The sequence below is a fragment of the Mustela nivalis genome, assembly GCF_964662115.1.
Source record: "Mustela nivalis genome assembly, chromosome: 14".
Taxonomy (NCBI): domain Eukaryota; kingdom Metazoa; phylum Chordata; class Mammalia; order Carnivora; family Mustelidae; genus Mustela; species Mustela nivalis.
The window spans coordinates 87,379,102-87,402,165 of record NC_139033.1 but is presented as its reverse complement, the minus strand read 5'-3'; the positions used below and the strand labels follow the sequence as shown (position 1 = coordinate 87,402,165).

The 23,064-nt window shown below is 54.7% G+C and overlaps 2 protein-coding genes and 1 long non-coding RNA gene across 4 annotated transcripts; 2 read left to right on the top strand and 1 right to left on the bottom strand.

Moving 5' to 3' along the window:
* Positions 1-1,431: 1,431 nt before the first annotated feature.
* Positions 1,432-10,103, top strand: INPP5J (inositol polyphosphate-5-phosphatase J). Its single transcript, XM_082697295.1, has 13 exons — positions 1,432-1,611; positions 3,198-4,357; positions 4,720-4,836; positions 4,951-5,059; positions 5,292-5,408; positions 5,752-5,927; positions 6,303-6,414; positions 6,556-6,665; positions 6,806-6,989; positions 8,590-8,727; positions 8,825-8,902; positions 9,028-9,132; positions 9,335-10,103. Exons 1-13 carry the CDS (start codon positions 1,501-1,503, stop codon positions 9,839-9,841), a joined length of 3,024 nt encoding a protein of 1,007 aa, XP_082553421.1. The 5' UTR covers positions 1,432-1,500; the 3' UTR covers positions 9,842-10,103.
* A 645-nt stretch (positions 10,104-10,748) lies between these two features.
* On the bottom strand, positions 10,749-18,775 carry PLA2G3 (phospholipase A2 group III). Of its 2 annotated transcripts, XM_082697296.1 has the most exons (9): positions 17,984-18,775; positions 17,160-17,321; positions 15,039-15,243; positions 13,891-14,023; positions 13,509-13,643; positions 12,891-13,198; positions 12,136-12,265; positions 11,913-12,029; positions 10,749-11,327 (listed from the first exon to the last, which is right to left on the bottom strand). In XM_082697296.1, exons 1-9 carry the CDS (start codon positions 18,203-18,205, stop codon positions 11,120-11,122), a joined length of 1,620 nt encoding a protein of 539 aa, XP_082553422.1. In that variant the 5' UTR covers positions 18,206-18,775; the 3' UTR covers positions 10,749-11,119. The 2 variants fall into 2 exon arrangements, with proteins under 2 accessions (XP_082553422.1, XP_082553423.1); XM_082697297.1 differs by lacking the exons at positions 17,160-17,321; positions 17,984-18,775 and having other exon boundaries at positions 15,039-15,819.
* LOC309847309 lies at positions 16,292-23,064 on the top strand. Its single transcript, XR_014302390.1, has 4 exons — positions 16,292-16,803; positions 17,185-17,238; positions 19,407-19,618; positions 22,585-23,064. It is a non-coding gene; the product is annotated as an uncharacterized lncRNA (long non-coding RNA).

The window sequence follows — 23,064 nt, the reverse complement described above, 5'->3', positions numbered from 1 at the left end:
GGTCTCCAAAGGACACTGATGCCCCTTCTCAGCGGTGGATGGCTGAGCCCTGTAACAGGCCCCAGGGACAAGGATCTGCCCTGCCCCCACCCCCCCATCTTCCAGGATTGCATTGGAGGCCAATCCTCATGATCCTCCATGCTCACAGGTCCTGTTTTCTCATCTATACAATGGGAGTCAGAGGACTGGGAGGGGTAAGTCCAAATTTTCCTTCCCTCTCTGGGAAACACAGATGAGACCCAGAGACAGTTAAGCAGAGGGAGGAAACCCATCCAGGAGAAGGGGTGAGGCATCTGTCCATGCAGCTTTCATGCAGGGGACCACACAAGCCCATGAGGATACAGAGGTGACCGTGGACCACCTTTGTACCTTTGTACATGGATACAAAACTTTGGGCATTTTCTAGCCACACTGAGTGCAATCACTCCTCTCGCAGCAATCCAGCAATTCTGCAAACATCAGGATCTCGGGGATTACTTAGCAGATGAGAGAGAGGGAGGGAAAGAGGCAGAAGCAGAGGGCCCACCTCTGAGCCCTGTCACTCATTTACTCTCCTCACTCACTGACTGAATCATCAGTTCATTCAGCAAACATTTCCAGGGACCCTGTGCTGGGTCCTGACCATCGAAGTTTCCTGGGCCTGTTTTTCACCTTCCTACCAACCTGTTCCCCCACTGCTGGGCCTTTCTCCACCTTAGTTCCCTGCCCTCAGAAACCCCAGTTGGCTCCCATGGGTCTTGGGTCACTGAAAAAGCTCCCTTTCTTCACTGAAACAGAGATGCTGAGACCTCCCCACCAGGTGACCTTGAGCTAGTCCCTCACCCAAACCACACCCAATTGAGTACTGGAAAAAGAAAAGCTGCCAGAGAGGGGCTGGGCTGTGAAAACATCCGGGGCAGGTGGCCAGGTGTCTGCAGAAGAGTAGGGGCGGTACTGAGGCTGAGACAGAGAGGACTCCAGTGGCTGGAGCCGGAGTGTCTGGCTTTGGGATGGGAAGGATAGAGCCCGGCAGGGGGCGGGCACTAAGGCCCAAAAATGGGACAAAGGTGGGGGCCAAGGCAAACCCTGGGCTGGCAGGGAGTCAAGGCAGTTCACAGGATTATGGCAGGGACTCGGGTGTCTCTGCGGCCCTGGAAAGGGTGCTGACCTCTGAGCTACCTGTCTCTATCTTACCCTCAGGTGTGTCAATAACCCACCTTTGAGTAAGGACCCACAGGCTAATGGCTGGAGGGTGGGGGCAGACAGGTGCCAGCTGGGACCCAAGCCAGGCCAATGGGCACATTCTCTACCCCGCTGCATGACCATTTCAGCCTCAGCAGTCAGCTTGAAGGGTTCCCAGAGAGCAGGCCACCTTGCCTTGGCCACCTCTAGGTTGGGAAGTAGGTGCCTGTGTCTTTAAATTCTCAGCAGGTTGAAACGGCTGATGACATCACTGGTTCCCGGGAGCGGAGGAGCTAGAGCCAGAGCCCGAGGGAGCCCGGGCTGCTAGGGGCTGCAGACATGGAGGGCCAGAACAGCAGTGGCAGCAGGAGGCCAGGGACCCGGGCTGGCCTGGGACCCCTGCCGGTGCCCGTGCCCCGTGGGGTTTCCCAAACTGGGGCACCCTCCAAGGTAAGAACCCTAAAACCTAGTCCCCCATCCTTGATCCTTGGTCCCACACACCCCCACACACCGCAGGCACTCTGGTGCCCCTGGTTGAGGGGTGGGCACTGTCCTCTGCCCACTGGCAGGGGCTAGGCAAACAGGGCACTCTGGGGGATGAGGGGGCAGTGATGGGACACCCAGAGACAGATGGAGTTAGACATCTCTGGGAGCCCCCAGGAGAGCCCTGGGCCGGGTGTCGGGGGATCCAGCTGTACTCCAGCTTTGCTGTGTGACCTTGGGCAAGTTGCTTGTCTTCTCTGAACCAATGCAAAATGAGGAGGCTTGTCCCTGAAGACTAAAATGGTGACATCTGGGATGTCTAAGTTGTTAGTGCTGGAGGCGGTATGGTGGTTGGGGGGACACTTGGAGCCAAGAAGGACGCCCAAAATGCAGGCTCAAAGAGCTAAGTTTGAGGAGGAAGGTGGAGGCAGAGTTTCAGGTTCTCTGAACCGAGAAGGACATGGGACACAGACAGAGCTGCCTGTCTGGAGGCAGGGATGGGCCGCCTCAAGGCAAGGGTAATCTTCTTCTGCCCTCCCTGGCAGAGGACGTTTTATCCTGTCTTCAGGAGACAGGGGCATCAGAAACAGAGGACAGATGGGAAAGAGAGAGGAGGTCCCTGCAGAGCCTCACATCCCCCAACTCCACCTACCAAAAGGAGGATACCTGCTTGCCTGTCCTCAGAGGTGGGGGAGACAGAGGAGAGGGTACAGCTGGGCACAGAGAAGTGAATGCCAGGATCAACAGAATCCTGGACTTGCTCTGTTAGAATCACTCTTGATAAGGACGGACTATTCCAGGGGCTCGGATGGAATCCTAGCAAATGTTTAGCTCATAAACACAGAGAATGGGAGACCAAGGTTTTTCGGGAGCAAAATGTGGCCAGCCACCCTTCACCAGATGCCTTCATCAGACAAAAACTGAGGCCCTGGGCAGAGAGGTGCTTGCCTGCGGTGAAACTGAGCTGGGCTTGGAATTGACATGGCTAGTCTTAGCCCTGGGCTCCTGCTCCTATATGGAACTCTGGGACTGGGACCAAGGAGTTTGGGATGCTTGGCAGGGACAAAGCTGGGGGTTCCTTGAAGAACTATGGAGAAAGGACACAAATTTAATAGGCTAGATCCAGGGTGTCCAGAGAGGGCAGATCTGGGGAGTTAGGTCAGTAGCCCTTAGCCAGGGGAGCAGGAGGAAATACAAGGAGGGCTGACTCTAGACACCCAACCTTCAGCGTGCCCAGGGAGTGGGTGTTAGTCAGGAGGGCAAGGAGAGAGCCCTTGGGTTCAGGCTCACAACCTGCCTCATTTGAGCTGGGGTCTTAGGTTCCCCATCTATGAGAGGGGTCAGACTTGAGGGAGGGGTAAAATTCTGCATCCTGATTCTTCCAAAAGAGAAGCTGACTCATAACATAATGGATTGAGGTGAGAAATTAGGGAGTACATCCTTGCAAATACATGCCTTTCTTAGCTAGACGGAGTCTGCTGGGGTCTCTATGGAACTTGGGGCCCAAGCCTCTGGTTAGGATTACCCTGAATCTTTGACTTGTCTTCTGCAAGGTGGATGCAAGTTTTCAGCTCCCAGTGAAGGAGAACATGGCCCTAGCACCCTCGGAACCAAGACTGGCTCTAGTGCCTGTGGGCCCAAGAGCAGCTATGCCACCTTCCACAGAGGGTCCAAGGTCTGCTCTGGTGTCTCCCATCCTGGCTCCACTCTCTAACCCGGGAGGGCAGAAGACAGCTCCTACCCGCCACAGTTCCAGCCTGGCTCCAACATCTGTGGGTCAGTTGGTCGTGTCTGCCTCAGGTGGGCCAAAGACTCCTCCGGTGACCGCAGGCTCAGTCCTGGCTCCAACATCCCTGGGACAGCTGGTGATGTCTGCCTCAGGAGGGCCGAGGCCTCCCCCACCCACCCTGCCGCCCCGGCTGTCTCCGACGTCCAGGGAACAGAAGCAGGTGCCACCTGCCTCCGTGGGACCCAAGCCAGCGCTGGCTGCCTCAGGCCTGAGCCTGGCTCTGGCCCCTGAGGAGCAGCCCCCACAGCCCCCCTTCAACTCTTCCCCAGTGCTCAGTCCAGTTTTGTCATCCTCTCAGGACCAGGTCCTGGCTCCAGCTTCTGTAACATCGACCTTGGCCTCTGGGGGATGGACACCAGCTAAACAGAGGGATCCCCCAGCCCCTAAACCTCTCCCCTCTTCTGAAGGGCATCTCCAGGCTTCAGCTCAGGCATCTGGTCCTGTGGCCTCCACATCCTTGAGCCAACCCCCCCCGGACACCCGGATCTCCCCTTCTTTCAGAGCCCGGCCTGAGGCCCCCCGCAGCAGCCCTGAGGATCCTATCCTGCCCCGGCCACCCCAGACCCTGCCCCTGGATGTGGGCCAGGGCCCTCCAGAGCCTGCCACCCGTTCGCCAGGACTTCTGTCCCCTACCTTCCGGCCAGGAGCCTCCTCAGCCCAGACTGTGCCCCCACCTCTGCCCAAGCCACCCCGGTCTCCCAGCCGTTCCCCCAGCCGCTCCCCCAACCGCTCCCCCTGTGTCCCCCCAGCCCCTGAGACAGCCCTCCCTAGGCCCGGCACCCAGGGTACAGGGTCTTGTGGGCACGCAAGCCCCAGTCTTCAGCCCCGAGAAACACCAGCTCCGGTCACCACCTCCCCTTCTACCTCCACCTCATCATCCTCTTGGTCAGCTCAGCCTACCTGCAAGAGTGACCCTGGCTTCTGGTGAGGGGGCCCTCTCCCAAGAAACACTGGTGGGGTTTGAGTTCTGAAGCTAGCCATCTTCCCGGGGTGGCTTACCCTACACTACCCCAGTTTACTTGCCCAAGGAAGATTCTTTGGGGGTTCTGGGCCTACTGTGGGACCCTCAGGAGACAGCATCTTCTCCTGAGGGACTTGCCCTCCCCTGCCTCGATCAACCTCCTCTGGGAGAGTTTGGTAGGAGGGATATTGGGCCCACTTGTCCTCCTTCTGAGAGCTTACACCCACACCTGCCTCAGTTTACTTCCCCAGAAAGAGCCCTGTGGGAGGAAGGTTGAGGAGGGAGTGGTGCCCAGTGGTAACCCCTCTTATACCCCCAACCCCAGGATCACTGTGGTCACGTGGAATGTGGGCACTGCCATGCCTCCTGACGACGTTACATCCCTCCTCCACCTGGGCAGCGGCGGCAATGACAGTGACGGGGCAGACATGATTGCCATAGGGTGAGGGGGCTGGGGGTGTGGACCCCGTTCCTGGATCCCTCCTGCCTCCCAGATTCTTGCCCATGAGAAGGACTTCTAGGGCACCCCCACCCCTATGCCCACCCCTACCCGCAGGTTGCAGGAAGTGAACTCCATGATCAACAAGCGGCTCAAGGACGCGCTCTTCACAGACCAGTGGAGCGAGCTCTTCATGGACGCGCTGGCACCCTTCAACTTCGTGCTGGTAACGTCTCCCTCAGGCCCTGGAACGGGGGAGCCCCCTGGAGTCCCGGCCTGAGCTCTGCGTTGATTCACTGTGAGGCCTGCTGGACCTCTGTTGCTGGGTCCGCGAAACAGGATGGAGGAGCAGATCTCAAAGACTAGGGGAAAACGCACAGCCGGGCGGGGCGGGGGAGGGGAGAGGGCGGAGAATGGGGTTGTGTCCTGTCCCTCTATCACCTTGCCTCCGGCCGCAGGTGAGTACAGTGCGGATGCAGGGCGTCATCCTGCTGCTGTTCGCCAAGTACTACCACCTGCCCTTCCTGAGGGACGTGCAGACGGATTGCACGCGCACCGGCCTGGGTGGCTATTGGGTGAGCATCGGAGCGGCCCGGGAGGGGACAAGGCCCTAAGGAGTCAATAGATTAGTTCTCTGGGTGCTCCTCGCACTGGCCAGGTCTCCCCATGCTCCGCCCCTTACTCTGACGCCTGCCTCTCCCCAACCCCGCCCAACACCCCACACCCCACACCATTTTCTAGACCCAACCCTCTTCCAGTCCCAGCCCCATCCCAGGGTTCTGCTCCTCTGCCTAGAACCCATCCCTCTCTAAGCCTTTTCCACTCGCTGGCGGCCTCGCCCCTCTCTCCATGCCCCGCCCAGTGCCTCCTCCCTTTGCCGAGGCCCCGCCCACGACTCGACCAACCCTGTCTCCCAAGGGCAACAAGGGTGGAGTGAGCGTGCGACTGGCTGCCTTCGGGCACATGCTCTGCTTCCTGAACTGCCACTTGCCCGCGCACATGGACAAGGCAGAGCAGCGCAAGGACAACTTCCAGACCATCCTTAGCCTCCAGCAGTTCCCGGGGCCCGGGGCACACGGCATCCTGGATCACGAGTATGGGCTCTGGGCGGGGCCAAATGGAGCTTGGGCGGGGCTAGTGAAGGAGAGGTGGGCCTCAGAGTCTCGAACACTTGGCTCCTGGAACCTGAGTACCACCAGCCTGGGTGGGCCTTGTAGGGAGAGGCAAAGCCTATGCGGGGTGGGCGGCCCCCCCAAACTACATCAAGGAGCACGATTGCTGGTGAGTTTGATGGGGGGCAGAAACTGCCGGGTGGAGCTTTGCCCAGAGGCACTGCCTTGGGGTCCAATCAAACTTTCTTTTTTACCTACATCCCCCTGCTATTCCTTGGTGGCTTGGTTGTGGGTGGAGAAGGATCTGGGTTGGGCTTTTTCTTCCCATGGACCCTGCTGACCCCCATCCCCAAACAGCCTCGTGTTCTGGTTTGGGGACCTCAACTTCCGCATCGAGAGCTATGACCTGCACTTCGTCAAGTTTGCCATTGACAGCGACCAGCTCCACCAGCTCTGGGAGAAGGACCAGGTGCAGAACCCCAGCCTGCAACCCTAAACACCAAACACAAAGAACATGACCCACCACACTTTTGTCTACTAGGCTCTGGCTCTTGGCTTCACCTGTCCCATCCAAGCCATTGTCCAATTTTGCCCTTTTGGACTTTCACAGCTCAACATGGCTAAGAACACCTGGCCCATCCTGAAGGGCTTCCAGGAGGGGCCCCTCAACTTTGCGCCCACCTTCAAATTTGATGTGGGTACTAATAAATACGATACCAGGTGAGCTCAGCACTGGGATGAGGTGGAGGCATGGGCTGAGGTCTTCTGGATAGGGAAGAAAGGGAAGACGATTGGCAAGAAGCAAGGTTGGGGGCTGTGCCTCAAACCCCTGAAACTTAGGTCACCCCTACCCACTTCAGTGCCAAGAAGCGGAAGCCAGCCTGGACAGACCGTATCCTGTGGAAGGTCAAGGCTCCAGGTGTGGGTCCCAGCCCCTCAGGAAGGGAAAGCCACCGTCTTCAGGTGACACAGCACAGCTACCGCAGCCACATGGAATACACAGTCAGTGACCACAAGCCAGTTGCTGCCCAGTTCGTCCTGCAGGTGAGTCCTGGCCTCATCCTCCCATCATGACATCCCCAGGTCCAACTCAGCATCACCTGGCCTACTGGTAACCCCTTGCACCTACCCTCAGCAGCATCCATTCACTGTAGCAGAGTGGGACTGGCTTATGACCCCCATTTTCAGATGAGGAAACTGAGGCTCAGAAACATGGCATCACATCAGGGTCACACGGCTGGGAAATGGAAGAATTGGAATTTGAACCCAAGCTAGTCTGTTTTCAGAGTCCATGCCTTCTCCACTAATCCTAATTTAGTTCTTCCGAGAAAGGATTAGGACCACTTTTGTGAAAATTCACCTTATGTAATCATATAATAAGACCCGCAAAATCAAAATGTTTATTCAAACTTCATATAGCACTCATTCATATTTACCATTTTACCATGTGTCAAGCACCGTGAATGAGGTAGTAATGGGGAGAAGGAGTTGAGAGATGAAAAATACAAAGCTAAATTCTAAACAGTTACTGTAACTTAGCATGGTGTGTAGGGGTGAGGTGTCTGGTTGCCAAAGTAAAAAGAAATGCTAGAATGTCAGAACCGGACCTGGGAGACCACATAGTCCAACAGTTTATTTTTCTATGGGGAAACTGAGGCCCCCAGTAGGGCAGGCATGTACCCCAAGCTGCACATCAGTCCTAAACCCCAACTCTGGGCTGTCCGATTCCCTTCCTTGATCTCATAGAGGGAGCCTGCAGGCCAGAGAATGTTTTCCCTGGTAACTCTGTCATGTGGTCAGTCCATGGGACATTGGCCAGTATCCTCAGCTGGGAATGGAAAGCTGCCCAAGTCTGGCCTCCTGTGACCTTTGGTAAAGGAGTTGGGTATGAGGTTCACCCTCAGTCAGGGGCCTCATCTTGAGAACCACTCCTTTTTGGTACCCTACCCTGACTTTCCCTCCTCATCCAGGACTCTGACCCTTGCACAATGTTACCTGTTGAGTGCCTACCGCATGCCAAGCCCTGGGATTCTGTCATCAGTTTGAATGTCTTTGTAGGCCCTGAGAGTGCCAAATTCTCCTCCCAGTTTTACTGGTGAGGGAAACTGAGACTCAGAGAACTTAAGTCTCTTAACTGAAGCAACACAATCAGAGTGGGACTTAGTGGGAGTTTTGATCTTGCAAGGCCCCAGAGAGCATTTCCAAGAGGCCACCCCTGGCAAAACTGCTGTTAGGAACCTAGGGACAGGGAGAGGATGTTCTGGTTTCTTCTGAAAACAGCCTGGCTCAAAAGCTGAGGAGGGAGGGAAACCCGAAACCTGATAAATAGGAGGGGAGCGGACAAAGGCCTGAGGCTGACACGCCATCTGAGTCCTTCCCTGAGGGACAGAGGAGGGGCAAGGGCAGAACCAGGGCTGCCCTATTCCCTTCAAAGCTGTATACTTGCTCCCTAAGGAGGCTATTGCCATAACGAGCCCTGCACTGGGAGGTGAGAAGCCTGGCATTTATCCTAGACCTATTCAGCCTTGGTTTCCCAGTCTGTAAGGTGGTTTCAGAGGCCCTGACTCTCAGCTGATTTGTGCTGACTCGGGCCCAAGGGCATTCAGGAGGGGCCCCCCCTAATGTTGCCCCCACCCCTGGGCAGTTCGCTTACAGGGACGATGTGCCGCTAGTGCGGTTGGAGGTGGCCGATGAATGGGTGCGGCCAGAGCAGGCGGTGGTGAAGTACCGCATTGAAACCGTGTTTGCCCGCAGCTCCTGGGACTGGATCGGCTTGTACCGGGTGAGAAGGGCAGGGATGGTCAGTGCCTCAGGGAAGGGAGGAGCAGGAGCAGCAGCAGGGGTGGGGGGAGATACTACCCTGAATCCTCTCACCCCAGGTGGGTTTCCGCCACTGCAAGGACTACGTGGCTTACGTGTGGGCCAAACACGAGGATGTGGATGGGAGCATCTACCAGGTACTGAAAGGGAGGGCGAGGGTGGGAGGAAGCCCCCGTTGCTCTTGGGGCTTGGGACTTGACTTGGGCAGTCCTTGAGGCTGCCTCCCTCACCCCAACCTGGGCCTATGCCCCGGGCCCACCAGGTGACCTTCAGTGAGGAGTCACTGCCCAAGGGGCATGGAGATTTCATCCTGGGCTATTACAGCCACACGCACAGTATCCTTATTGGTGTCACTGAGCCCTTCCAGGTGAGTAGATCACACTGTGGGAGTGGGGGCTTCCCAAAGACCCTGTTCACAAAGCTGTAGCCTCTATCTTCTGCTCCATGGTCTCTTACAAGTAGCCTGACCTTTCCCGGGTCTGCTCATGGCCAGGGTGGGAGTGGTTCCAAGACGCCTTGAGTGGTTGGCTGGGGAATAGGGCAGCCCAGTGACCAGCCTTCTCCCCCAGATCTCTCTGCCTACCTCGGAGCTGGCCAGCAGCAGCACAGAGAGCTCGAGTGCCAGCTCAGAGGACGAGGATGACAGTACCCTGGAGCTGCTTGCACCCAAGTCCCGTAGCCCCAGCCCTGGCAAGTCCAAGAGGCACCGCAGCCGCAGCCCAGGCCTAGCCCGCTTCCCCGGCCTTGCCCTTCGGCCTTCATCTCGCGAACGCCGTGGTGCCAGCCGCAGCCCCTCGCCACAGAGCCGCCGCCTGCCCCGGGTGGCCCCTGACAGGAGCCATGATGGTGGCAGCCGGGGCAGTAGTGAGGAGGGGCCCTCTGGGTTGCCTGGTCCCTGGGCCTTCCCACCATCTGTGCCTCAAAGCCTCGGCCTGCTGCCTGCCTTGCGCCTGGAGCCTGTCGACCCCGGTGGTGGGGGTTCCTGGAGACCTAATCGGGAGGCCCCAGCCCCCAGCAGCCTGTCTACCAGTCCCCAGGGCCGGCAGGGGCTGGAGGAAGGGGGTCTGGGGCCCTGAGGGTGGGTGAGCAGGTGGGCCCAGGTGGCCTCCACTGTGCCCTGAAATCCTGCAAACCCACCTGTGTCCCTCTTGCTGCTGCTCCAGCTTTATCTGCACCTGCCACTCTATCCTGGCCAGGGCTGGCCACATGGGGTCCCCCAAACTCAGTCCTGGCACCTCAACTGTGACAATCAGCAAACCCCTATTGACCCCCATCTGAGATGGGGAAGGGGATGCGATCCTGGAGGCCATCAGTTAGAAATTAAATGCTCCAGCCTCACTCCTGACTCCTTTCTAACTTGTTAGCAGTCTGGGGGTGGGGGTAGTCAGAGAAAGGGACTAAAGAGGCAAGAGGATGATAGATCTGACCATTACCAGGCTCCAGCTGTATACATTACAGATGCCATCTCTTTTAATCTGCACCACAACCCTGAGTTGTGTTGAGTTCAGTGTAGTTCTTAGACGTATTTCACAGGTGGGCAAACTGAGGCCTCCAGAAGGCAAACCTCTCAGAATCAGACACCCAACCACAGTCTAGCTATGTGTTAGAGGGAGGGAATGTTTACTAGGTGCTAAGCACTGTCCATGTATTGGTTTCCTTAATCCTCAATAATCCTATGAAGTAGGCCCTCATCACACTGCCCCTTTTCAGAGGAGTTACTAAGGCTCAGAGTGGGGGAGGTTCCTCGTTCAAGGACACAGAGGAGATCTGAGTTTTAAGTTTAGGGTAGGAAAAAATGGGCTAGGGCTGGGCTAGGAAGGGCACAGCAGCTGTTGAGAAGGGACCCCCCAGGGAAAAGGGTTGGACAGTGCCCCCCCAGCCACCCTCCCCTTCCCTGGATTCAGACACAGGCGCTTCTGTGACATCCCATTTCCCATCGGCTGCCTCAGGCCTCAGCAATTAGGTTCCTGGGGCTCCTCTGGACAAGTTTTTGAGATACGTGTTGATATTGCAACCAGGAGATACAGTACTCTTCCTCCTACCTCCGGAGGCTGCTGTAATAAATTACCCTTTCTTCATTCCCATCTGGCAAGGTCCAAGCCCAGAGCATCAGAGTGTGCCTCCTGAACACCACAGCCAAGCACAGAGGGGATGGGTCACCAGCTCAAAATCACCCAGCACAGCAGGAGACGTGGTCCAGTATTTCAGCCTCACCTCCCCTTGCCTCCTGGCTGTCCACGGGGGTCCCGAGCCACGCTTCAGTCTAACACATGGAGAGGAAGCCAAGAACCCCTGGGGCCTAGCAGAGCTAGAGGCAGGGCCCCGTCTGGAGCCCAGGAGAGCTAGAATTGAGATCACCAGTTCTGGGATTTCTCCCTCCTGTTGGGTCTCTGCAAGGTCAGCTGCAGGCAGCGGTCATAGAATGACATGGGGGCTCTTGGGTGATCCGAAGGCTGCAACTGCCCCTCACCTGTGCCCACACCCCAGAGCTGGCGTCGCCTCTTTTGAAGTCGCCGCAAGTGCCGGGCTGGTACCTTAATGGCCCTAGGGTCTCTGGAACAGCTGTGGACCAAGAAAAGTGGGGCAGGTGGTCATAGCTGCCAAAGATCCCACCCTACTTTGCAGACTCAGGGGCTGAACCTGGCGCGAAGCAGGGCTGGGGCTAGGGAGGGGTTACACCTCGAATGGGGAAGGCAGAAGAAACCTGGGTTGGCACCCAGAGGCCCTAGTTTGGCCACCAGCTTGCTGCAGAGATGTGGGCCAATCTGGGCCTCAGTTTCCTCAGCCCTGAAATGGGGATGGGGATGGTAACAAGGGGCTTGCTCTGGGAATCAGAGCTGAAATGAGATTTTAGGTGAGGAGTGAGAGTTAAGCAAACATTTTACTATGTGCCAGGCAGACCTTGGGCTATGTGGGTTGCACATACCATTTCCTTGGTTTCTACAAGCTTTTTACAAGTAAGAAAATGGAGGCATGGAGAGGTGACTGAACTTGCTAGGTCACCAGGAAGCAGGGGGAAGATGACAATGGAACTCAGAGCTGCCTTAACCCGCTTCCCCATCCCCTCAGCCCTGGCACACAAAGGGAGGATGGGCAAACCACCCCTTCAGAAAACGCCCCCTCCCTCCTGGCCTGGCCACCACTTACCCTTTGCCCTCAGCACAGTCCAGTGGAGGGGCAAGCTCAAAGCAGGTCATGCCTAGCAGCTCCCAAAGCACGTTGGTGCCCTCAGGTGGGCTGTGGAGCCTCAGGAAGCGTGCCAGACTGAGGGCAGAGGCAGGCTTAAGCTGGGGTAGGGTCTGGCCACCCGGGAGCCCCTTCTCACAGACACAGCAGGCTGCCCACCCCCAAGGGTCCGAGCAGGCCTCACCGACGTGTGCAATTGCAGTGGAAGAGGGGCTCATGGGCGCTATTGAGCAGCTGGAACTTGGTCTCCTGAGGCCCAATCTGCTGCTCACATTGATCCAGGCGGCGGAAGCTGCGGCAGGCCCGGCGGGCATCTGGGTTTGGGGGGCATGGTGGTGAGGGAAGCCCAGTACCCCAGCAAATCCCCACTGATGCCCACTGCCATTTAGGAGAAACAGAGGCACACGTGCTCAGCCACACAAACACAGGGTCCTCCTGTCTCACATCCTTCCTGTCTCATGTACACACACACACACACAGAGCAGTGCTACCATAGAACCCAGATTGTTGATCAGGAAAAGCTTTTTGGAGGAAGAGACTGCTGAGCAAGGATAAGAAGACTCAGGAAGAGTGCTCCAGGCAGAAGGAACTGCATGTGCAAAGGCCCAGAGGTGGGAGAGAGCAAGCTGCTTTTGAGGAACCAAAGGAGGCTTATAAGACTGGAGTTTCAGCTGGGGAGTAGAGTCTGCAGGACCAGTGCCTAAGGACCCCTGTATGTGGGCACATCGTGAGTTAAGAGGAGCCATGGTAGGGGCTCAGTGAGGAGTGAAATGGTTAAGTTTAGGGCTTACAAAAATCCTTCTAGCTGCAGCATGACCTGATAGGAGGTTGGGATATCCCAGTAGGAGTTTAGAAAAAGAAAGGAAGCAACACAACCCCTCACAGAGGCAGGGCCACCTTCCCATATTAGGAACCCCCAAAGTTAGGTTCTGTGCTCACCCCAGGGTTTTAGGCCATTATGTGGCCACTGGAGGCCTGGATGGGTGACCTCCAGCCAGGCTGTTGGGGACATATCAGGTTTGGTAGAGGCCATGGGGACCCAGAGGGCTGTGGTGTTGGTTTTGTGGGTGTGCTCAGACCCTTTCCGCTGTGGCAGCCGCTTCTGAGGATGCTGCTTCTGTCGAGGCTTGCTGGGGGCTGGGCTTTGGAGGCTGGGAGTCACGGGGGTGGTGGGGGAACTCCAGGAGGCATTGTAGATGGTCCTGGACTGGAGGCGGGCAAGGGGTATGGAGCCATATGTTCTACACCTGGAAGGTAGCAATTGGTGGCAATTGGTACTTCACAATCCCTTCCTCCCCCACCCACCACCCCCCAACCAAGAAGCCCCAGGTTCATCTCCATGGAGACCAAGGCTCTGCCAGTCCCATCCCTTATCCCACTGGCCTGTGTAGAGCACCCAGGGAAGTTCCTCATCCTGGGCCCTGCCCTGAGGAGAGCAAAGGGAGGATGAGGCATCATTTGCTGGAGGACAGACATACAGACAAGCCTCCCTCCTAGGGCTTGGAGCCTGGGCTCCCCCTCTGGCTGGGAAGGAGATCGAAGGAGGCAGCCACATACCCTCCCCACCAGTACCACGCCACACACGCCTCCTGTTCCTCAAGCACAAAGCAGGGGATCTCCAGCACATTGAAGAAGGCCACGCCCACGATGTCCGAGATGGAGTCGCGCTGGTTCTGCAGGCATTGCTGGAACCTGCCCAAGAGCTGGCACTCAGGTCCCTGGACCAAAGAGGGCCCCCTCCGGCTCCTCCTCCAAGACCACCCAGTCACCACCATGCCAATGGTTTGGGATCCAAGAGTCTCTTCTCCTAGGCCTCAGCTTTCCCACCTGCAAGGTGGGGTCTGGCTGGCTGATCCTTTAGGGTTCTTTGGAATCGCAGTCTCTGCACCCAGAAACTACCCCACCCGTGAGCCCCCAGCCCTCTCTACCCACCGCCAACCTGGCATCACAGTCACAATGGGAGATGGTGTGGAATCGGTAGTTTCGGATGCCGTAGCTATACTGGAAAGGCGAGATGTTCTGTGGGCAGCGGTCATGCTCCCGGCAGCAGAGATCAGGGCCTTGGAAGACCCCTGCAGGAAGCAGAGGGGGCATCAGCTGAGCAGGGTCTGGGGCTCCCCACGCTGGCTGTACCTCGCTGGTACAGGGAGCAGGGGCCTTGTTCTTGCCCCAGCCCTGACACAGATGCCCTGAGTGGCCTCAGGTCAATCTCCCTCTGTGGGACTCTCGGTTTCAAAGCTTAAAGAGAGCAACCAGGCACAGGCTTTATTGGGCAGCTCCAGATGCCAGGGAGCCCACCCAGGAGGCTTTGTCTGAGAAAGGGACTTCCTCCAGGGAAGTGAAGTCTGCCTCCAGAGCTTCCAAGCTCATGCCCCGAATGAAACTCCAAAGTTATGAATGTGCACAGAATGGCATGGCAAAGAGGCAGGGTGCAACCTTTCTCACTGGCATGATGAAGCATTGATTGCCACGATGCCAATCTGCTCCAACTCAGGTGCCAAAGCCTTCCCCCAACCCGACGTGCGTGCACAAAGACAGCTGTACTGAGTGCAGGAAAGTCATCCAAGTTTGTTACAGTCTGAGCAATGGTGCCTTTTACTGAGCATTTCCCAATTGCCTGGCACTTCCCACAGCCAAGCTCCCAGCAGTTCTGTGAGGGAAATGTCACCTCCATGTACTGGGGAGGAAACCCAGGCTCCGAGTTGGGAAGTGACTTGTTTAGCTTGCATTTGCTAACCCAGGCCTTTGGGTCTCAGCATCCACTCCCCTGGGTATCCTGCCTCATAAAACCACCTCTTGGGTAATGTATTTTGGCTCAGCCAACCTCGGACCCATCCCAGTCCAACCCCTCCCAGGTCTGGTGATTAATGAGGACTCCAAGTTTGACGAGGAGGTTTCCATCTATGACCTAAATTAAGCAACCCATGATGAGACTTAAGGTCACCCCCATTTTACAGAAAAGGACGTTGAAATACCGAGTGATTAAGTCACTCGCCCAAGGACACACAGCCTGGGAGAGTCCGGGCCAGGGAGAAAGCCAGCACTCCCCTACCGCCCCCCAACACAGTCCACATCCCCATGCCTCACCCAGCTCAGAGGAGTTTCCAGCAGAATCCCCTACTCCACACCACAGCGTGCCAGGCATGGTCCAGCCTCTCTTCACCCGCTGAGGTCTTACGCTCCCAGGAGCTCCACCTGCTTGGTCTTCCCTGGTCTCTGCCGCTCGCTTCTCCCTAGCCCCTTCAGGCCCTCTGCAGGCCCTCCACTGACTCCAAAGGGTGGCCAGGGCTCTCTGCAGCTCGGGGCCGGGGGTGTGGATGAAGGAGCCCTGGGTGATCTCACCAGCACAGAGGGCACTGAAGGCTGCCGTGAGCTCTGGCTCGTCTTGCCAGCTACACGCTTGCAGCCTCCCATGCCTGTCCCAGCGGGTGTGGAACAGGGCCAGTCCTTGGGCACCCTTGCTCAGAAAGCTCAGGGTCCCCAAGGGGCTGCCAGGGATGGGACTGGCCAAGTGGCAGGAGGTGCTGTCCCAGCGGAGGGCAGAGGGGCCTCCCACTCCCAGGAAGCTCAGCATCCCTAACAGCACTACCGGAACCCCCATTCTGTCCTAGGCCAGCCCAGTCAGACAAAGCCCCCAGGACACCTACCCCCGCAGCCCACGAGGCAGGAGCTTTAGCAATTGAGCGGAAGCAGTGCCCTGCAGACCCAGTGCAGCGGGGCCAATGAATGGAGCTTTGGGAGGAGTAGGAAGGAGGCTGGAGTATGGGGTGATCTCAGACTTGTAACTGAATCCACCGGCTGGGCAGGCTGCTGATTGGCCAAGGAGTGCACTTGCCAGGGCCCACGCCCCCATTCACCACGCCTTTCTTATCCAGTCACCTGCTGCCAGCCCCGCCTGGATGGGGACTGTGGGAGCCAAAGCCTTGGGCTGTGGGGCAGGGGGCCAGGAGGGGATCTCTACCTTCCTGGAGAGGGAAGAGAGTTCAGAGGCTCAGAGGAAGCTCCCAGAACTCTGTCCCCAGACCCCTTCCCCAGTGGTGGCTGCTACACCCACCTCCATGAAGTTGGCAGACAGCCATGGCCTCTGTCAGACCTAGGTGAAGGGGGTGAGAAAGGCCTGGGGCCCTGTGGCCACTACCCCGACTCCCAGAGAGGTTCTGAGGCTTCTGGGAAAGGAAGCGGCTATCCCCTGGCCACCTGGGGCACACCACTGCCCAGAGCTGGTTCTAAGAAAGCCTCTAGGCATAATCAGGGGACAGCGCCCCAGGGCACCCCACTTCCTGGGACTCCAAGACACAGGCCTGGCCAAGCAGCAACCCTCCCAGTCTGATATATGGTGGAAACAGAGCCAGAGAAGGCCTTGAGAGCACAGAATAGGACAGGGCTAATGCTCTGGACTTGAAGGGACTGGAGTCCCCAGAGGAGTGGAGGGCTGGGCAGAGGGCTGAGTCTGCAGCCAGCTCCATCCTTGGACTTAGCCACCAGTGGGACACAGCAAGCATCATGTGTTTCCCAAAGGACAGGAATGATCTCTCCGTCAGGGAAGGGCTACTGCCAGCACGAGTTTCTGTGTCCCAAAGCTAATGTATCACCCAGCTTCCAACCATCCAGGAAAGCTGGGATGCTCATATGCTATTATGAAGAAACTGAGGATCATCAAGGGGGAGGAAACTTTAGGTGACAGGCTCCAGTGAGGGAGGACTTCAAGGCTGGAAGCACGGCTCTCAGAAAGCTTTGCTGGGAGGTCAGGGCTGGCAGAGACAGTGATCTGACTGTCTGTCTGTCCATCAGCCCATCAGCCTACTGCTCCCCAACCTCCCTCTCAGTCTTCATCCTAGGAGGGCAAGGCCTGGTGAGGCAGGGCCGTGGGTAGAGCTGGGGAAGGGAAGCTCACTATACATAGCAGGGGGAAGGAGGGGTGGCTGGGTGTGCAGGCCCATCTCTGTGCTTCAGAACCAGCCAGCTTCTGCCTCTCAGAAGGTCATGGCTGGGGACAATGAAAAGGGAAAGAGGGTGGGAATAGCCCAGGAGCCAAAATCCTCTCCAGAAGCAGGGGAAGGGAGTGTGGACTAAAAAGAGTAGAGGCAGGAAGGGTAGGGAGACCTGGGGTTCCCAAAGGTAGGGACACCACTGTCTCTCTGGAAAGAACTCCATTGTTTGGAAACCATGTTCTGGTAACTTTACCCAGTTGTAGGAATGGCCACTCACCTCTGCCCTCTTTTCTGTACTACAGAGTCCATCACCCAGGAAGGCTGGGAGGTCCGGTGGCAGGAACTCACCTTTCAAGGTCAGACATATGTAACTTGAGTCCCGGCACTGTGGGATCTCAGGCTTTGAAGTCTTAACTTCTCTGAGCCTCAGTCTCCTCATCTGTGTGATGGGAATAATCACAGTAGTCGGTTCACAGGATGTTGGGGAAGGCTCTCTGCACAGTGACTGGCACCCAAGACACTGTTGCTAAAACCTCAGGACATCCCTGGGCAGGAAACAGTTTAGCCAGGAGAAAGCAAGTCCCCAGATTTTCAGACCACAACATCCACAAGAGCTAGTCCCAGCTAGGCCATGACCTGGTTGTATGACTTCATGCTAGTCCCTGCCCCTCTCTGAGCCTTGGTTTCCTCCTCTGTACAGTGAAAAAAACAATGGAAGTGACCTTTGAGGTCTCTTCCTTTCTAGGCCCCAAAGGAAGGCAGGCTGAAGCCTGCCTAGGCCTCGAGGGAAGGTGTCACTCGGTTTTTCCTCTTCAGATTCCACCTGGTGGCCACGTCAGTCAATGTACAGGATAGACTTCGGAGCCCTGCCTCCCACTGGAGTGCCCCTCAGAGGCCTTGGCACAAATGATCCCAGAAGTCAAACCAGCAGAACAGGATAGGATGGGCCCTGCCCTGCAGACAAAAGGGGAAATGAAGTTTTCCTCTGGATTCCCACATGTCTGGGGTTGGGCAGGGTGCACAGTGGGTGCCAGGGAAGGTGAGAGGCTGGGGTCCATGGGATCCGGTCATTTATCCCTGTCTCTGTCCATCAGTCCTCACCGCTCTGTCTCCCCGGGCTTCTCTCTCATCCTTCGGTCTCCTGGTCTCTTGCCCTCTCTGGCTCTGATTCTCCTCGTTTCTTTCTCTCTCCCTCTCTCTCCTCCATTCCTCCCTCTCTATCTCATTTTCTCTTTCCTTTCCTTTTCTCTTGCTCAACTCTGTCTGTCTGTGCCGGTTTTTGCTGTCCCCTCCCTCTGAGTTACTGTCTCTGCCTGTCTCCATCCCACCCTCTCTTCTCTCATTTCTCCACTCTCTGGCTCTGAGTATCCCTGTCCTCTCCCCAAACTCTTTCCCTTTTTTTCCTGTTTCTCTTTTAATGTTTTCCCTCTCGTTGTTTTCCTCTCTTTTTGTTTCGTAATGTCTTCTGGTTTCTCTCCTCCCTTCCTCTTCTCTTTCTCATTCCTTCCCTTGTTATGTCTCATGGTTTCCTCGTTTGTGTGTGTGTGTGTGCGTGTCTGTTTCTCTCTCTTCATTCTTCTCTCTTCCTTCTCTGTTTTACCCCCCTACACCCTGACCCCAGACCCAGGACCCAGTGCATCCTGCCCTTCCCAGGCCATGACCTCATCTAATGCTCACAATCCCTGCCCCTCCCTCGGGAGACTGGCAGGGCAGGGCTTTCTCAGCCCTTTGTTGAGATGGATGGAGTGAGGCTTCACAAAAGAAGGAACTTGGCAAAAGCCACACAGTAGACCAGGGGAGAAGATAGGTCAGATTTTTCTTGGCCTGTGAGGAGGACCTCCTGTGACCCTGGGAGACTCTTGACTCCCCTACCCTCTCCCCATCTCAGGCACTTCCTCCCCACTGCCTGGAGTCCTTGGAGCTTGTATTCCCTCCCCCATCTGGAGGTCTCTCCACAGCTCTCTGTGCTGGGAGAATGGTGCGGGCAGTGCCTAGCTCCAGAACATTCTGCGTTCATTTGAAAACAGTTGAGTGTCTACTACTGCCAGGCACAGGCAGAAGCCGTGAACAGAGAGAGGAGGGGAGGAGGGACAGAGCATGTTCAAGTCAGGAGATGGAAAGGAACACATTCTCTGCCGGGGGGAGCCTTAGTGTCAGTGGGGTCCTCTAGGAAGCCACCACCAAAATGGAGTTAGAAGTGCAAGAGATGTGGTGGAGGAAATGCCTGTGGAAGATAGAGGGGATAGGGAAGACACAGGATTGGACAGGGAAAGCCTTCAAACTGTTGCAAGTCTGACATCTATGAGGAGAGAGTAGAAGGGAAGGAGAGCTGGGTAAGACCATCACACCTCGGGGCCAGTCTGAGCAGATCTCAGCCAGCCAACAGGGAGCTCTAGGCCAAAGATTGCCCATGGAAGAGCCCCAGCTGGGCAGACACAGGCAGGCCCGAGTGCCCTGGCTGTGCCCTGCCATTGGTTGGGGGCTGCCCAGGAGGGCAGTGACATCCACCCCGATGTTGCTACAGACGCTGAAGTTGTTGCAGCTGGTCCTGCCACATCTGGGAATTTATCCGCCCATTTGGCTGGGGCAGCCCCCGCCGCAGATCAGAAGAAGAAACTCAACGGGCAGATGGAGTCTGAAAGCTGGGAGGAAGCGCAGTTGGCAGTCTTCTTCCAGAGATTCCAGGGCTGAGGAGTAGGAATCTGAGTACAGAACTATCCCTCATAAGATTTCCAGGTAAGAGGGGTGCCCGGCTGGGTCAGTGGGTTAAAGCCTCTGCCTTCTGCCCAGAGTCCTGGAATCCAGCCCTGCCTGGGGCTTTCTGCTCAGCAGGGAACCTGCTTCCTCCTCTCTCTCTGCCTGCTTCTCTGCCTATTTGTGATCTCAGTCTGTCAAATAAATAAATAAAATCTTTTTTAAAAATTAAAAAAAAAAATAGATTTCCAGGTAGGGATTCAAACCCAAGTATTTGTGGCATAAATGAAGCCCAGTCCCAGGTCTCAGGGAATAAATACTGAGAAACAACAGTGTTTCAAATTAGACATCTCAGAGGCCATTGGTGGCCCAGTTGGTTAGCCATCTGACTTGGTTAACCAATTTGGTTAACCAACCATGCAGGGTCTTGGAATTGAGCCCTGCATGGGGCTCTCTGCTCAGTGGGGAATCTGTTTCTCCCTCTCCCTCTGCTCCTTCCTGCACATGTGCACTCTCTCCCAAATAAACAAAGTCTTTTTAAAAAAACTAGACATCTCAGTAGATAGGAAGAAACACATTAGATTCAATTCAACAGCTTATTAAACTATGCGTAGAAGAGAGACAGAGAGATGGGGAGTCAGAGGGACCCTGGAAACTATTCCACTAACTGAACAATATTAGAAGCTGTGGTGTTTTAAAGATGCGCACGAATTCTCTGATATTCCTCCTTTCGAGTGGTGGAGGCTACTTCCTCTCCCCTTCAGTGTGAGCTGTACTTAGTCACTTGTTTCTAATATATAAAATGTGGTGGACATGATGCAACTTCTGAGACTAAGTGATAAAAGGCATTGTTCCTTCCTTCTTCCTCTCCCTCTTGTATCAATCGCTCTGGGGGAGCCAGATGACGCGTCATGAAGACACTCAAAGACACCCAAGCAAGCCTACAGGAACTAAGGGCTCATTCAACAGCCATACGAGGAAGCAGATCCTTAAGGCCCAGTCAAGCCTTCAGATGAATACAGCACCACCTGACCTCCCCTGCCCTCTGCCTTTGGTAATAGCTTTATTGAGATATCGTTCACATACCATACAATTCCCTCACTGAAGGTATCCAACTTAATGGTTTTAAGTACAGAACATTTTCATCATTTCAAAAAGAAATCCTGTAACAAGTAACAATCATTCTGCCTTCCTCCCTTCCTCTAATTAGCTACTAATCTATTTCATGTCTCTATAGAGTTGCCCATTCTGTACATCTCATATAAATGGAATCATACAATAGATGGTCTTTTGTGACTAGCTTCTTCCACATAGCATGATGTTTTCAAGGTTCATTTCTGTTAGCATGTATTAGTACTTCATTCCTTTTTATGACTGGATAATATTCCATTGTATACGAAAGTTCCATTTTGTTTATTTGTTCATTAGCTGTTGGGCCTTGGATTGTTTCCACTTTTTGGTTACTATGGATAACGTTTCCACAAACATTCATGTAAAAATTTTTGTGTTAACATATGTTTTAATTTCTCTTGGGCACATACCTAGAAGTAGAATTGTTAGATTATGTGGCAACTCTATCTTTAACCACTTGAAGCACTGCCAGGCTGTTTCCAAAGTGGCTACACCATTTTACATTCTCACCAGCAGTGTTTGAGAATTCTGATTTCTCCACATCCTTGCCAACATTTGTTGTTGTCTATCTTATAGGCATCCTTAGTGGGTGTAAAGTGGCATCTCATTATGGGCTTTGCTTACATTTTTCAGCTAATGATGTTGATTATCTTTTCATCCTTACTGGCCATTTGCATATTTTCTTTGAAGAAATCTGGCAGATATCTTTACTGTAACCTTGTGAGAACCTGAACCAGAGCCACTCAACGAAGCTACTCTTTAATCCCTAATTTTCAGAAACTGTGTGATGGTAAATGTTTGTTGTTTTGAGATATTATGTTTTGAGATATTTATTACACAGCAAGACATAAGTAACACAGAAGGATTCAGGTATATGTCTTGGGTACCCACTATTAATACTATTGGAAGTCCCAGCCAATGCAATAACATAAGAAAAAGAAATACAGGGACACCTGGATGGATTAGTAGGTTAAGCATCTGCCTTTGGCTCAGGTCATGATCTCAGGGTCGTGGGATCAAGCCCTGAATTGGGCTCCCTACTCATCAGGGAGTCTGCTTCTCCCTCTACTCCTGTCTCTCTCCCCGATTTGTGCTCTGTCTCTCTCAGCAATTAAAAAAAAAAGAAATATTAATTGTTAAGTTTGAAATGGAAAAAACAAAACTGTCATTGTTTGTAGATTGATTTATCCACCTAGAAACTGCAGGTGTATCCAATGCCTGGGATGGGAAAAAGCAGTGTAATGGAATAGAATAAGTCCAGGAAAGATCCAGATTTGAGTCCTAGCTTCTCCCTTACTTTCTGTGTGATCTTAGGCAAGTCCTTTTGCCTCTTTGTGCCTCATTTGTAAAATGGGGATGAGAATAGTGCCTATACCATGAGGACTGATGTGATTGTATATAAGGTACCTCCGTGGCTGACATACAGCCTTGGGTAAGTAGACAGGGATTTGAAGGCAGGAGTCAGGCAGGATCACAGGGCGACTAATTTAATGCCCAGTTTCCAGGCTGCAGAATGTGGGCTCCTTCCATTCTTCCAACTGACTCCAGCCTGTCAGTTGGGTCCCAGGAGGTTCAGTAGATCTTACCCACACCCTGAGTTCAACCTCTGATTCCACTTCCCCTCCCTAATCAGCTTAGGGGAAGTCTTTTATCTTGGCTGGATCCCATAATATAATCTATCGGTTGGTATGCTCATGCCTACCTTTTTCTTTTCTTTCCTTTTTTTTCCTTTTCTTTTCTTTTCTTTTTTTCTTTTCTTTTCTTTTCTTTTCTTTCTTCTTTCCTTCCCTTCTTCTTCTTCTTCTTCTTCTTCTTCTTCTTCTTTTCTCTCTCTCTCTCTCTCCCCCCCCCCTTTCTTTCTTTCTTTCACTTCCCAGGAGTGAAAGGAGTGAAAGGAGCTCACTGACATCAGGTCATGAATAGCCCATGTGAGTTCATACGGCATGAGATCCCACCTCCAGAACTGTTGGGAAACAGGGAGCAGAATGGGCCCTGAGAGCTCTGTCTAACTCAATGTGGTGACCACAGGGGGCCTCGGGGTATGGGACAGAATGCCACTGAGGACAAGAATCACAACCCTCCTATTCAGGTGTCACTTGACATTTATATTTTCACCAAGCCCAAGTAGTAAGGTTGTCAGATAAAATACAGAGATGCCCAGTTACGTTTGAATTTCAGAAGTCAGTGAATAATTTTTAGTTTAAGTGTATGTTCCCAGGGGCGCCTGGGTGGGTCAGTGGGTTTAAAGCCTCTGCCTTCAGCTCGGGTCATGGTTTCGGGGTCCTGGGATCAAGCCCCACATGGGGCTGTCCACTCAGCAGGGAGCCTGCTTCCCCCACCTCTCTGCCTGCCTCTCT